The sequence below is a fragment of the Schistocerca serialis genome, chromosome 2 (genome assembly GCF_023864345.2).
Source record: "Schistocerca serialis cubense isolate TAMUIC-IGC-003099 chromosome 2, iqSchSeri2.2, whole genome shotgun sequence".
NCBI classification, from domain to species: Eukaryota; Metazoa; Arthropoda; class Insecta; order Orthoptera; family Acrididae; genus Schistocerca; species Schistocerca serialis.
The window spans coordinates 723,372,426-723,385,223 of NC_064639.1; the positions used below are offsets into that span (position 1 = coordinate 723,372,426).

The window sequence follows — 12,798 nt, forward strand, 5'->3', positions numbered from 1 at the left end:
ATTTACAATCGCGCGTGTGAAATTAGGCCTAGGATTCGTGCTACAGGCGCGAGAAGAAAAATACGCTTCTTACACCGTTTAATCTTATTTTATTCTTCACTAACACTTCCACTAATTTAACAACACTTATATTTATAACACCTGTAGACGTTTAAAAATAGCTTAATAACAACGCTTTTTATAATTATTTAGTGCAGCAAATACTCAAAGAGTCCGCGTCGGCGCAGTGTTGCCAACCAAGTTTTAATGTTTTTTTTTTTTTTTTTTTTTTTTTTTTTTTTTTTTTTTTTTTTTTTTTTTTAAAGAACTATCCCTCATAAGCTCACTTTCAACAGCTCTCAGAAGACAGGCAGTTTTGGCATTGGCATAACACCATGTCACCTTGCTGAGTTCCCCCCTTGGTGGACAGACTTTAACTAAGTCCTGAAAGTGAGGAGAGGTTGGAGGGTAGGACTATGCAGGAGAAGGAGGGCAAATGTGAACACCAGGGATCTCTGTGTGCAATAAGTGCAGGTCACTAACAAGATGTGGAGTACCCAAAATAGATTAGATTGGATCCACCAGGATATGTAATACATCAGAAAAACAAGGATATGCAATAAATATTTATGGAGGGAAACAAATATGCTAGTGTACCATTCAAAGGCCTCGAGTGAAATGATCCTCATGGACATGGAAAAAGTACAAATATCTTAAACATATTTTCATTTAAAAGTTGATAAATAACTTGTCACAAAATATGTAAATGTTCAATACATTGAGATTCTTACACTACCTTAGCCAAACATCTTGAAATAGAAAAATCATTTTATAACACTTATTTACAATGATCACATTACTATACTGAATTTGTATGGAAGTCAGATTGGACTAATACATTATTTGATGTTATTAGTAACATATACACATCACTCTGTTCTATTAAGAAATTTGTCAGTGTAGTAGAAGGAGTTTGCCACCAATAAATCCTTAGGCTCCTGTTGAACTGAACTTGTTAAACTTTTTCTGGGTGCTGGCAAGTTGTTCAAAATGTATGTTCCTGAATAATGGACACCCTTTCTGTCAAATACAAAGAATTGGACCTCTCAAAATAAAGCACATGCACAGCCCCCTTGTGTGTTTCTGCAAAGTGTTTTCTGTAAGGGAATTATACAAGCCACCAGCATGTTATTGGCCGCTTCAGAATTCTATCTTTGTAGCTGCTACTTTTTGAAAAATAGGTGCATTGTGTATGTCTAAGACTGACTTGATGTATTTTATGCTTCTACTGCTCTGTCACTTTTTGGGTCTTGCAAAATACCGTAGAACACTAAATAGTGCACTGTAAATCCAAATCTCATGATCATCATCATCATCTATTTGGTTTCTTATTGCTCTCTTGTAACCACTATTTACTTTTGGCGGCATTGAAATACATGCTTGTGATAGGAAAACCATTTGTTGGGAATCACTTGTATTGGTAGGTTCCATTTTTAAATTCTTATGTAAGTTATTTATTCTATATTGGCAATCTTTTTGTGTGTTCATGCAAAATATTCCACCTTCTACATTTAAACAACTGCATATTCAGCCAGAACATTGTGTGTGTGTGTGTGTGTGTGTGTGTGTGTGTACTATACCTTGAAAAAGGTTTTGTCTGAAATCTAGTAATGTTTTCATTATTTTATGCGTACATGTTGACGACTCAGTACTTCTGCTATTCAGTGTGTTGTTAACTTCACTTGTAAATTATTTACAGTCTGCCAGAGTTTTCCATACCTTATTTTTCTCCTACATTTTTTGTTTTTAATTTTTGTTGTCTGTGTATTTTGTTTACAGCTAATAAAAAATTTGCACAAACAAGATGATGCTCTTCTACGAATCCCTGCATTTGAAAAGGCTGTATCAAGGGTTCTTAAGGATATCAAAGTTGTAAGAAGGTAAGAAAGAAGATAATATCTTCATGGAAACAGGGTAGATAGTAGATTATAATTTCTTTAAACCAGGAGCACTATGTAAATCTGTGTGGAAAAGAAATGGTTCCTAATTTCACACCCTCTCTATTAATAGAGAAGTTATAAATTATTCTGATAAACAACATAAAAGAATGATCCACAGAAATGTATGTCTAAACCCTACAATTGTACAATAGCCAATGATCTCTCATTAGTCTGTGGCAAGTCTGCATTTTTTTGCTTCTTTGTGCAACAGTCATCTTGTTTGCAAGAAAGTATCCAAATCTGCCACCTAACTCCCATGATCTGCTATCCTGACAGTCATTCAGTTTGGATGATGAGTAATCACTTGGCCAGGATTTCATAAATTCAACACTTGTTGTACTCATCCTGAAATCTGTGTTTACCACCTTCCTGACAGATGTAATACATGTAATTTGTTTTGCCTACTTTAACCCAGTTGGGACTTAGATTTTCTATCTTCAAGTTTAATTTCGTCCAACTAGTGTTTGTTTTATCACTGAAAGATCACTGACTTTGTAGTTTCTAGCTGATTGGTGTATAGTTTTTTTTATGTCTTCTCTGTCTCCCATAGTGTAAAGTAGTACTTTTATAGAATTGTTCTGGTTTTGAATAAAAAGTTATGTTTACTAAATTCTGTAAATAATCCTGCAGGCTCATTTTGTATTTTTTTTTTTATTTGAACCATTGTTACTGAAACATATTGTACTTCAGCTTTGTATCTATCTGTCTGTCTTCTTGTGTCCTAATACCTTGAGTAATGTCCTCTGTTGTTAAAAAAAAATGTGATCATACTATGAGACAGCAAAGGACTTGGATGAGCAGTTGAATGGAATGGACAGTGTCTTGGAAGTAGGGTATACGATGAACATCAACAAAAGCAAAACGAGGCTAATGGAATGTAGTCGAATTAAGTCGGGTGATGCTGAGAGAATTAGATTAGGAAATGAGACACTTAAAGTAGTAAAGGAGTTTTGCTATTTGGGGAGCAAAATAACTGTTGATGGTCAAAGTAGAGAGGATATAAAATGTAGACTGGCAAGGAAAGCGTTTCTGAAGAAGAGAAATTTGTTAACATCAAGTATTGATTTACATGTCAGGGAGTCGTTTCTGAAAGTATTTGTATGGAGTGTAGCCATGTATGGAAGTGAAACATGGACAATAAATAGTTTAGACAAGAAGAGAATAGGAGCTCTCAAAATGTGGTGCTACAGAAGAATGTTGAAGATTAGATGGGTAGATCACATAACTAATGTGGAGGTATTGAATAGAATTGGGGAGAAGAGGAATTTGTGGCACAACTTGACTAGAAGAAGGGATCGGTTGGTAGGGCATGTTCTGAGGCATCAAGGGATCACCAATTTAGTACTGGAGGGCAGTGTGGAGGGTAAAAAATCGTAGGGGGAGACCAAGAGATGAATACACTAAGCAGATTCAGAAGGATGTAGGCTGCAGTAGGTACTGGGAGATGAAGAAGCTTGCACAGGATAGAGTAGCATGGAGAGCTGCATCAAACCAGTCTCAGGACTGAAGACCACAACAACAACAACAACTTAAAATGAGTTAAATGTTACGGATCCTGGCGATGATTACTAAATGTTTCTACTTTAACAAAGGGGGGGGGACACGACCCAATACTGTGGGCATATTGACTTGTTAAACAGCAAACCTCAGTAAAATTCACTTTGACAAAAATAAGAGTAATTGATTAGTTTCCCTGGCTAATATATAAGAAATCATCCTCTAATTTGTACGGTGTGAAAATTTCTGCTACGTATGTAGGATTGGTCCCTGTGTGCAGCCAGCATTGTAAATAAACAAATAGCTTCTTATTGTCAGCAGTCACTTGTGTCAGTGCCATGCTGCTATTGTGGTATATTCTGCCTATGCAACATTAACAAGCGTAGAGCAAATCGATTCTGTCATGAACATGTTGCGGTAAGCATACATTCCCTGATAAAAGAAGAAAGAAATGTAGACTTGTAATTTAAAATAATAAAACCAAGTAAAAAATCTTACAGAACCAGGAAAAACTCAAAAGAAGTTAAAATGCCATGAACTGTACCATAATTAATTGAGAAAGTGTAATTCTGTATGGTAATACAGGCTGAAGCATGAATTAAAATTTTTATGCATCTTTAAACCCATTAGATACACAGGAAAGCAAAATTATCGCAAAAAGTTATCATTGCGGTGCTCAAAATTAAAAATATCTTAAAATAAGTACTATAATGAAGAAAATAATCAATTTTTGGCAATATAATGTAAATGGATAGATAAAAAATCTACTCACCAAACGGCGGCAGGAAAATGCACATATAAAAGATGGTTTTATGGATACAAGCTTTTGCAGCCAGTAGCTCCTTCTTCTGACAGAAGGGTTGATGGGGAAGGAAGAGGGGTAAAGGAAAAGAACTGGAAAGGTATAGGAAAATAGGTAGTGTTCAAAAAAGTTGCTCAGAACCCCGGGTCAGGGGAGACTTACTGTAGGGGATGAGAAGTAAAGCTTTCCTTATCATCCTCCTAACGTCTTGGTGACTATCATCCATGGAGGATTTTCACCTGTAGTGACCTCACCTCCACAGACGGTTGCCTTGGTTAGTTATTTCTGAAATCAGCAGCTAGGTGAGAGGCTGTTACTTCTGTACAGCATTGGGGAATGACTGTGGTACAGTGGGCAGGAACCTCGTCTGGGGTATGGCAATGGGCTTTGTGTCACAGGTCAACTATAACTGTGTGCAGGTGATTGGCGTGAACAGAACTGTAGTGATGGTTGAAGTCTGGTGGCATAGTAGTCGTTGAAAACTCGCCTTCCTTTTGTACAATAGTATAAAGTGTCTTGACAGTACTCCACAATAGAAACATATCAGCATGTTGTCCTCCATCCTCAGAATGTCTGTTGTTCTATTGGTCATTATACTTGACAGAGGAGTTGATTGTACTTGCATTGGTCAGATGCTGGGTTGTTGTTTGAAGTCTGTGAGGTAAGTCCCAGTTGACAGAGTTCATTAGTCATGATACATTCGACTGGTGGTGGAGATTGGTACTAAGATAGAGAAACCTCTTCTTCAACGTGCTCTTTTGCCTATTGATGTATGGGGTTGGGGGTGGTGCGGGAGGCAACTTTAAAATTTCAAATGGGAACCCCCATTTTTTATTGCAGAATCAGATTCTACATAAAAAAACTGTGTACATTTTGTTTTGATTCTTGGCAGTTGGTGCTGTAATTCAAGAAAATCCATGTTCTCATTTTTGAGTGGAAAATGGTTTCAGATAAATAAAAAATACTTATTTAATTCATAAATTTTGATTGGCTAAAACTAAAACTCTCCCTCTCTCCCCATGGGGTGGATTTTCTTGAATTACCGTGCCAACTACCAAGAATCAAAACAAATGTTGAAGACAAAATGTACATAGGTTTGTATGTAGAATCTGATTCTGCAATAAAAAATGGGGCATCCAATTTGAAATTTTAAAGTTGCCTCCCGCCCCACCTCCAGGGGGTGGTGGGCTAATTTTAGCACTAGCAGATGTCCCCCCTCAAAAATGATCAACTTTGGATTCTACACATTTTTTCATGTGAATCTTATTTTTCGAGTTATTCTGGTTTGTCAACTTAAAATTTACACCTTGTAAATGTTTTGAAGTACCTAGCATCTTCACCAGATGCTATGACACATTTTAAGCACAATCAAGACCAAATCTGAAAGAGTGGTCACCACTGAAGTATGAGACTTAGCACTAACATTACTGACTCACAGATTGAGAATGCTGATATTTGTACTAACATTGGAAATTTCAGAATATGCACACATTACAAACATAAAATTTTCAAGAACCATCTAAAAAAGAGAAGTACTAAATAACATCTGTATGAGGATGCAGTCATTTTATCCTCATACTGGGTGGATATGCCAACACATATGCACCATGATTTGTGTTATTTTTGGTTTCATATGGCCCTGAGAACAATGGCTGCCAGTTTTTATTTTTATGTTGTAATAATAATGATTTCAGATTGGTTTCCAACAGAATTTTGGTCCCAGTTGTGTAGCTTTGCCTGTTCCTTATCGGTCAGCTGTATTGCTGTTTCTCACAGCTTTTCGCCTCCCATCTCGCGATTTTCTTTGTTGCTTGTGGTCGACAATTAAACCACCCATTCTTCCATATGCTTCTTAACATTAACTTCGCTGGGATAGTGTTAGTTGTAGATTTCTTTGAACTGATTAATGTAATTAATCTGGTGTGTTTGCTTGTGGTAGCAATAAGTACATGGAAAATGATTTAATCCTCAAAAGAGGTGTTCAACTGGGTTACTTTCAGGATGATAGCAAGATGTGAGGATTTGTTTGATATTATTTTGCTTGTATAAATCTTTGCCACTGGTAGCCTATGAAATTAGCAGCATTGTCAGACAGCAAGTTCTGCAGCTTACTGATGTGCTGAATCTAATCATTCACCATCTTGTTAATAATCACTTGGGATGTAACCATTTTGATGGTTTTATAATTTAACATATTTACTGAATAAGTCATAAAATCCTATGGTGTGTTTCACTTCTCCTCTAGCCTGACTGATGGGCCCATTACATCAATACTGACAACTTGCAGAGGTTTCGTTATTATGATCAGATGCAAAAAATATTTCGAACCCTGATTTGAATTATGATCAGATGCAAAAAATATTTCAAACTGTGATTCTGACGAAGATGACATTTTCGTAGCACGCTCTGTACCTTATGTTGTAGATTTGGTATGTTGCAGTACTGTCAGATTTTTTCTTAACACCAAATAATTCCATAGTGGGGGGTTGGGTTGTTTGGGGAAGACCATACAGTGAGGTCATCGGTCTCATCGGGTTAGGAAAGGACGGGGAAGGAAGTCGGCCGTACCTTTCATAGGAACCATCCCGGCATTTGCCTGGAGTGATTTAGGGAAATCACGGAAAACCTAAATCAGGATGGCCGGATGTGGGATTGAACCGTCGTCCTCCCGAATGCGAGTCCAGTGTGCTAGCCACTGCGCCACCTAGCTCGGTAATTCCATAGTGCCCGAAGCAATATGTGTATTCAAAATTAATTTTGCTTTGTAATTGGATGGAATAGATGTGGACCATTGTTTGGATTATGGAGTTCTCCTGTGATCCAACATGTGTTGGTACAATTTGTACAAAGTGGTAATGTTCTGATTATCTCCAGTGCAAAGCTGTTGAATAACATGTTTCCAATGATTATGTGCCTTCTGCAATTCATACATATTGCTTCAGATTTCTAAATAGTATTTATGATAATTTTTGTCCTTCATTAAAAAAAATATAGAACTCAGACATTTGTTCATCAGCAGCCTCTGTATTCCTCAATCCTTCCAGAAGTCAAGAAAGAGCATCACCCATAATATTATTCTATTTTTACATACACTATTTGAGAACTGTATTGTAGGATTAACGTCCAATGTGCTAAACATGGTTGTAACAGCCTGCACGTCTGAAGAAAACTTTAAGACTGGTAAGACTTTGATGTGTACCAACCAGATAATAGTGGAATTTGCAGGAAGACCAGATAATGGTGAGTGATTCTAATTTGTTGTCATGTAAGCATGTTCACAATCTGTTGAGATTTGGCTAGCGAATGCCATTGCACAGAATGGCGGCCAGTTTGCCAGCTAGGAATGCAGGAGGGAGTGGCAGTAGGTATATGGGTGGCACGATTGTAGTGGCCAGTGGGAAATGGCACACATTGATAGTGACTTGGAGCGTGAATTGGGAAGGGTTGGCCGAACGGAGGAATGGGAGACTGTTGGATGGAGAGTGCAGGGACAGTGGGCTACATGGAGTGAGGCCAGGATGATAACGGGAACAGAGGATGTGTTGTAAGCATAACTCTCATCTGTGTTGGTAAGAGAAGCTGATAGTGAAGGGTAAGCTCCAGATGTGTTATGAAGTAGTCATTGAAATTGAGCATGTTGTGCTCAGCTGCATATTGTGCCACCAGTTGGTCAACTTTTTTCTCGACAACAGTTTGGCAGTGTCCATTCCTCCTGGTGGACAGCTGGGTGGTATTCATATCAACATAAAAGGCTGTGCAGTGCTTGCATCAGAATTGGTGTATGGCTGCTTTAACATGTGGCTCGGCCTCTGATAGGGTAGCAAAAGCCTGTGATAGTACCAGAGTATGAGGTGCTGGTTCGGTGGATTTGGCAGGTCTTGCACCTTGGTTTGCCACAGGGATATGATCCCTGGGGTTAGGAGTTGGAGTGGCAAAGGGATGAACTAGAATGTTGTGTTGGTAGGTTGGGTGACAAAACACCAGTTTAGGAGGGGTGGGAAGAATATTGGGCAGGATGTCCCTCATTTTAGGACAGGATGAGAGATGGTAAAAGCCCTAATGAAAGAATGTGGCTCAGTTGGTTCCAGACTGGGGTGGTGTTGGATGTCAAAGGGGACACTCCTATGTAGCTGGTCCTTGGGAGTATGGGCAGGGGGGAGGGGGGGGGCAGCATTTGACTCAGGAAATCTGTTTGCGGACTAGGTTTGAGGGGTATTACTTCTCTGTGAAAGCCTTTGTAAGGCCTACAGCATGACAAGACTGTCACCAGGCACAGCGTCGAGAGGCTGTGGGGTAGGGAGGTGGGGAGGGATGGGGGAATGAGGAGTGGAAGAGGAGAGGAGCAGGGTAGAGGAAAGATGAGCGAGTGCATTGGCAGAGGATGGCGTACAATGGGGATGAGTGGGCTTGAGCAGGTAGAAGGTGATAGGACAGAATGTGTGGGAACTGTTGGGTGGAGGGTATGTGGGCAGTAGGTTGCTGTTTTTCAAGGCCAGGGTAATTTAAGGAGTTCAGAAAAGCTGATTGTGGAAGGGAGAATACATATGGCTTGGGCTGTGAAACAGCCATTGAAGTCAAGTTTGTTATGTTCAGCTGCATGTTGTGGATAAGGGTCTATTGGTCCACTTTGCTCGTGGCCACAGTTTGGTGGTGACCATTCATCCTGATAGACACCTGGTTGGTAGTCATACCAGTATAATACACTGTTCATGGTAGCAGCAGAGTTGGTATATAACAAGGCTGCTTTCACAGGTTGCTCAGTCTGATGGGGTAGGATAAGCCTGTCACAGGGCTGGAATAGGAAGTGCTCGGTGAGTTAATTGGGCAGGTCTTTTACCTGGCTCTTCCACAGTGATATGATCCCTGTGACAAGTGGCTGGGATTGTATGTGGCATTGGGTTGGACTAGGAAATTGTGTAAGCTTGATGGGCAACGTAACAGTACTTTAGGAAGGGTCGGAAGGGTGTTGGATAGGATGTCCCCTCATTTCTGACCATGATAATAGGTAATCAAAGCGCTGAAAAAGGATATGGCCCAGTTGTTCCAGTCTGCTGTAGTATTGAGTGACAGAGGGACACTCCTTTGTAGCTGGTTCTTGGGGTCTTGGGAGAATTGTGGGTGTATGGGGAAATGGCATGGGAGGTCCTATCTTTGGACCAAGTTTGGGGTTTAGTGCCTGTCTGTGAAGGCCTTGGTGAGACCTTCAGCATACTGGGCAATGGAGTTTTTGTCACTGCAGATTTTTTTCTGTGGAAGGGATGAAGGCTGTCAAAATTTGGCTACCTTTGGTGGTTGTTGGGTTTAATGTAGGCAGAGATGTGGATGGAGCCAGCAGAGATGAGGAAATCAATGTCCAGGAATGTGGCATGCCGGGTTGAGGAGAACCATGTGAAGCAGATGAGAGAGAAGTGTTGAGGTTGTAAAGGAATGAGGATATATTGTCTTGGCCCTGAGTGTAGATCATGAACATATCATCAATGAACAGACTATGAGTTTGGCATTTTGGAAGGCTAGGAAGAACTCTACATGACCCATAAACAGGTTGGCATTGAAGGGTGTCATGTGGGTGCCCATGACTGTGTTGCAGATTGTTTGTATACCTTTGCTTCAAAGGAGAAGTAGTTGTGAGCTAGGATAAAGTTAGTAAGGCATATGAGGTAGGAGTTTTGGAATCTGAAGGATGTTGGAAAAGATAGTGTTCAATAGTGGCAAGACTGTAGGCTTGAGGGGTGTTGGTCTATATGGAAAAGGTGACAACAGTGATGAGTAGGTATCCAAGAGGTAAAGGAGTTTGGGGATGGTGGAGAGTTGGTGAAGGAAGTGGTTTACATCTTTGATGTGGGGGCCTAGATTTTGGGCAATTGGTTGGAGGTGTTGGTCATGAGGTCTGAAATTCTTTCAGTGGGGGCACAATAACCAGCAACAATGGAGCATCTAGGAATGTTGGGTTTGTGTGTTTTGGGGATCATGTAGAAGGTGGGTGTGGGGGATGTCATAAGGGTGAGGAGGGAAGTAGATTCACAGGAGAGGTTCAGGGAAGGGCCTAAGACTTTAAGTAGGGGTTGGAGGTTATGTTGGACTTCTGGGACAGGATCACTGGCACAGTTTTAAGTTGGAGGAGTCAGATAATTGGCAGAAGCACTCCACCAGGTAGTCACTGTGATTCATAATGTCAGTGGTGGAACCATTGTCTACAGGTAGGACAATTAGGTCAGGATTTGTTTTGAGGTTGTGTATGGCTGTCCCGCACCCACCCACTCCCCACCTTGCTGCTCTACAGCCTCCCGACTCAACACTGGTCCTGGTGGCAGTCTTCTCATGCCTCCGTATAGTTCCTGCATGCTCCACCAGACAGCATTCTACACTCGCCACACCCGTATCCTACTCCCTGCCCCCTCCAGATTTCTGTGTTCATTCAATGTGACAACTGCATTCTGATCTGTGCTGCTGAAGATGGTGGTCATACATGTTTGAGGTGTGTTTGCTTGTGTGAATGAGTGTTATGTGTTTCCTCTTCTGAAAAATTCTTTGGCTGAATTTAAATGTGTAACAGTGCTTTTATTGTGCATGTCTGCAGCTCTGTGAGTCATCTTTATGGCAAGTAGCAGTCTATCCTTTTCCTTACATTATTATTATTATTATTCTAATTTTGTCACTCAGAGATGACATGGATTGATGATGAACTGAAACTTTTTAATTATGTGGAAAAGTTCTGCTGTGAAATTCATTTGATCCTTTTACAGACTCCATGATACTTTACTTCATGTTGATATTTGCCTGTCTGTTAGCCACTTTCACATTATGTTAGCCAACAGGAAGCAATATCTTCGTTTCAATGGTTAACATCTCTTCTACACTGATATTATCGTCCCCTACTGCTTTATAATTTGTGTAATACAGGTCTGTTGTAAAGCAGACTTGATACATGTAGCAACAACTATGTAAATAGTCTTTGCGCCACAAAGCTTCCCAGATGTACTTGTTTCCAAGTGAACTGTTTAGACTGTGGTGGCTTGTTCTCTAGATGCATATATTAAACTTTTTGTCCTCAATCATAGTTATCAGACCAAGCTTTCCCATTAACTCTGTTTGCTCTCATGGAACTAGATACGGAGTCTCTGGATATCTGTAGGAGATTTATGACTGTTGTCTTGAAATAAATAAACACTGATAAGATTCTGTAACTGGGAGTTTGTGTGTTCCATCATAACAGATGATCAGAATTGCACCACACTGGTCACAGATGTTTTGCTGCTCAGACAGCATGCCATCAACCAGATCTTAATTAATACTATTGTCTTTGTCCTGGATTTCTTCTCCCTGGCTACCCTTCCATAAACTGGAAATAGAGAAGAGTGAAAAAAGGTCTCTATGTTCAAATATGTATTTGGTGTAAACTAAAATGACCCAAGAAGTAGCAACTTCGAGTTAAAACTCCTCCCATGAATGAGAAATACATAATGTGTGCACAAGTACAGGTTGTGATGCAGGAACAATGACATATGCAAGACAAGTTTGAGTCTGGCTGTGAATTGCACACAGATAGCCAAAATGCTTAAGGAGGCCACTTGCATAAACCATGAAATCTGGGTTTGTGTACCAGTCTGGCACAAATTTCCATTGTCATCATTTCCTTCTACAGCTGATGGGGGTTCAAATTCGTGACTGTGTACACATTCATGTATTTCATTATGGCTGTATTCACCCAAGTGCCTGTTCATGCATGTCTGAAGAAACATTGCATCATTCTTTTTAACTACACAAGCAGTGTAATATTGTATTTATTCACCAATACCAGGCAGCAACTTTCAATTAAAATGCCCTTCTCTGTATGGACATTGTGTAATGTGTGTACAAGTATGGGAATGATGAGATATGGAAATTGGTGCCTGGTCATGATTTGTGCATGGATAGCCATTGCATTTAAGTTGACTGCTATCGTAAAGCAGTACAGAGGGCTAAGCGGAGACACCTCTGCATAAAGTCAGGATAGCTGTTGATAGCCTGTGATGCATTGGTGACTCACTAAAACATTATTATTTATTATTTTATTCTTAGTGTCTGCAAGTCATTGTTCTTCTGCACCAGCCTCAACTGTTGCTCATTCAGCTGCACATGGGATTCTAGCCAATGTCTGTTGATTCAGCTCAATGATTGCATGCTCAGGATGTGATCTCAGTGACCCCAGTGCTGTGGCTGACAGCTGGCAACCAGGCACAGCCATTGCCCAGCATGAAGTGATTTTGTGATGGCTGCTGGAATGCACGGTCTCACTCCGAATTCTATAATGTCCCTTGATGACCCATATACACTGTACCTGGTGTTCATAGTTGTGCAGTAGGTTGATCTCCTCCCAATCCGTGGTAGGTGTCAGTGCCCAAAGGCACCTGAGTGTTGAGCAGGAATGTGGTGCCCAACAGGCCCTGTTGCTGGCTTCCACATTGAAATCTGGTACTGGCAGCACTCTGCAGTGTGGTGTTGTTGGAAGACAGTTTCTCCATCAGTACCTGGTAGGTGGTG

At 40.3% G+C, this 12,798-nt stretch overlaps 1 protein-coding gene across 1 annotated transcript in view; it reads left to right on the forward strand.

Annotated features, from left to right (window-relative positions):
- LOC126457919 (T-cell activation inhibitor, mitochondrial-like) overlaps positions 1-12,798 on the forward strand; it is a 318,393-nt gene that overhangs the window by 215,420 nt on the left and 90,175 nt on the right. Inside the window, exon 7 of the mRNA XM_050094613.1 lies at positions 1,819-1,919. Coding sequence (XP_049950570.1) covers positions 1,819-1,919 — 101 coding nt within the window. The remainder of the gene's footprint in view (positions 1-1,818; positions 1,920-12,798) is intronic.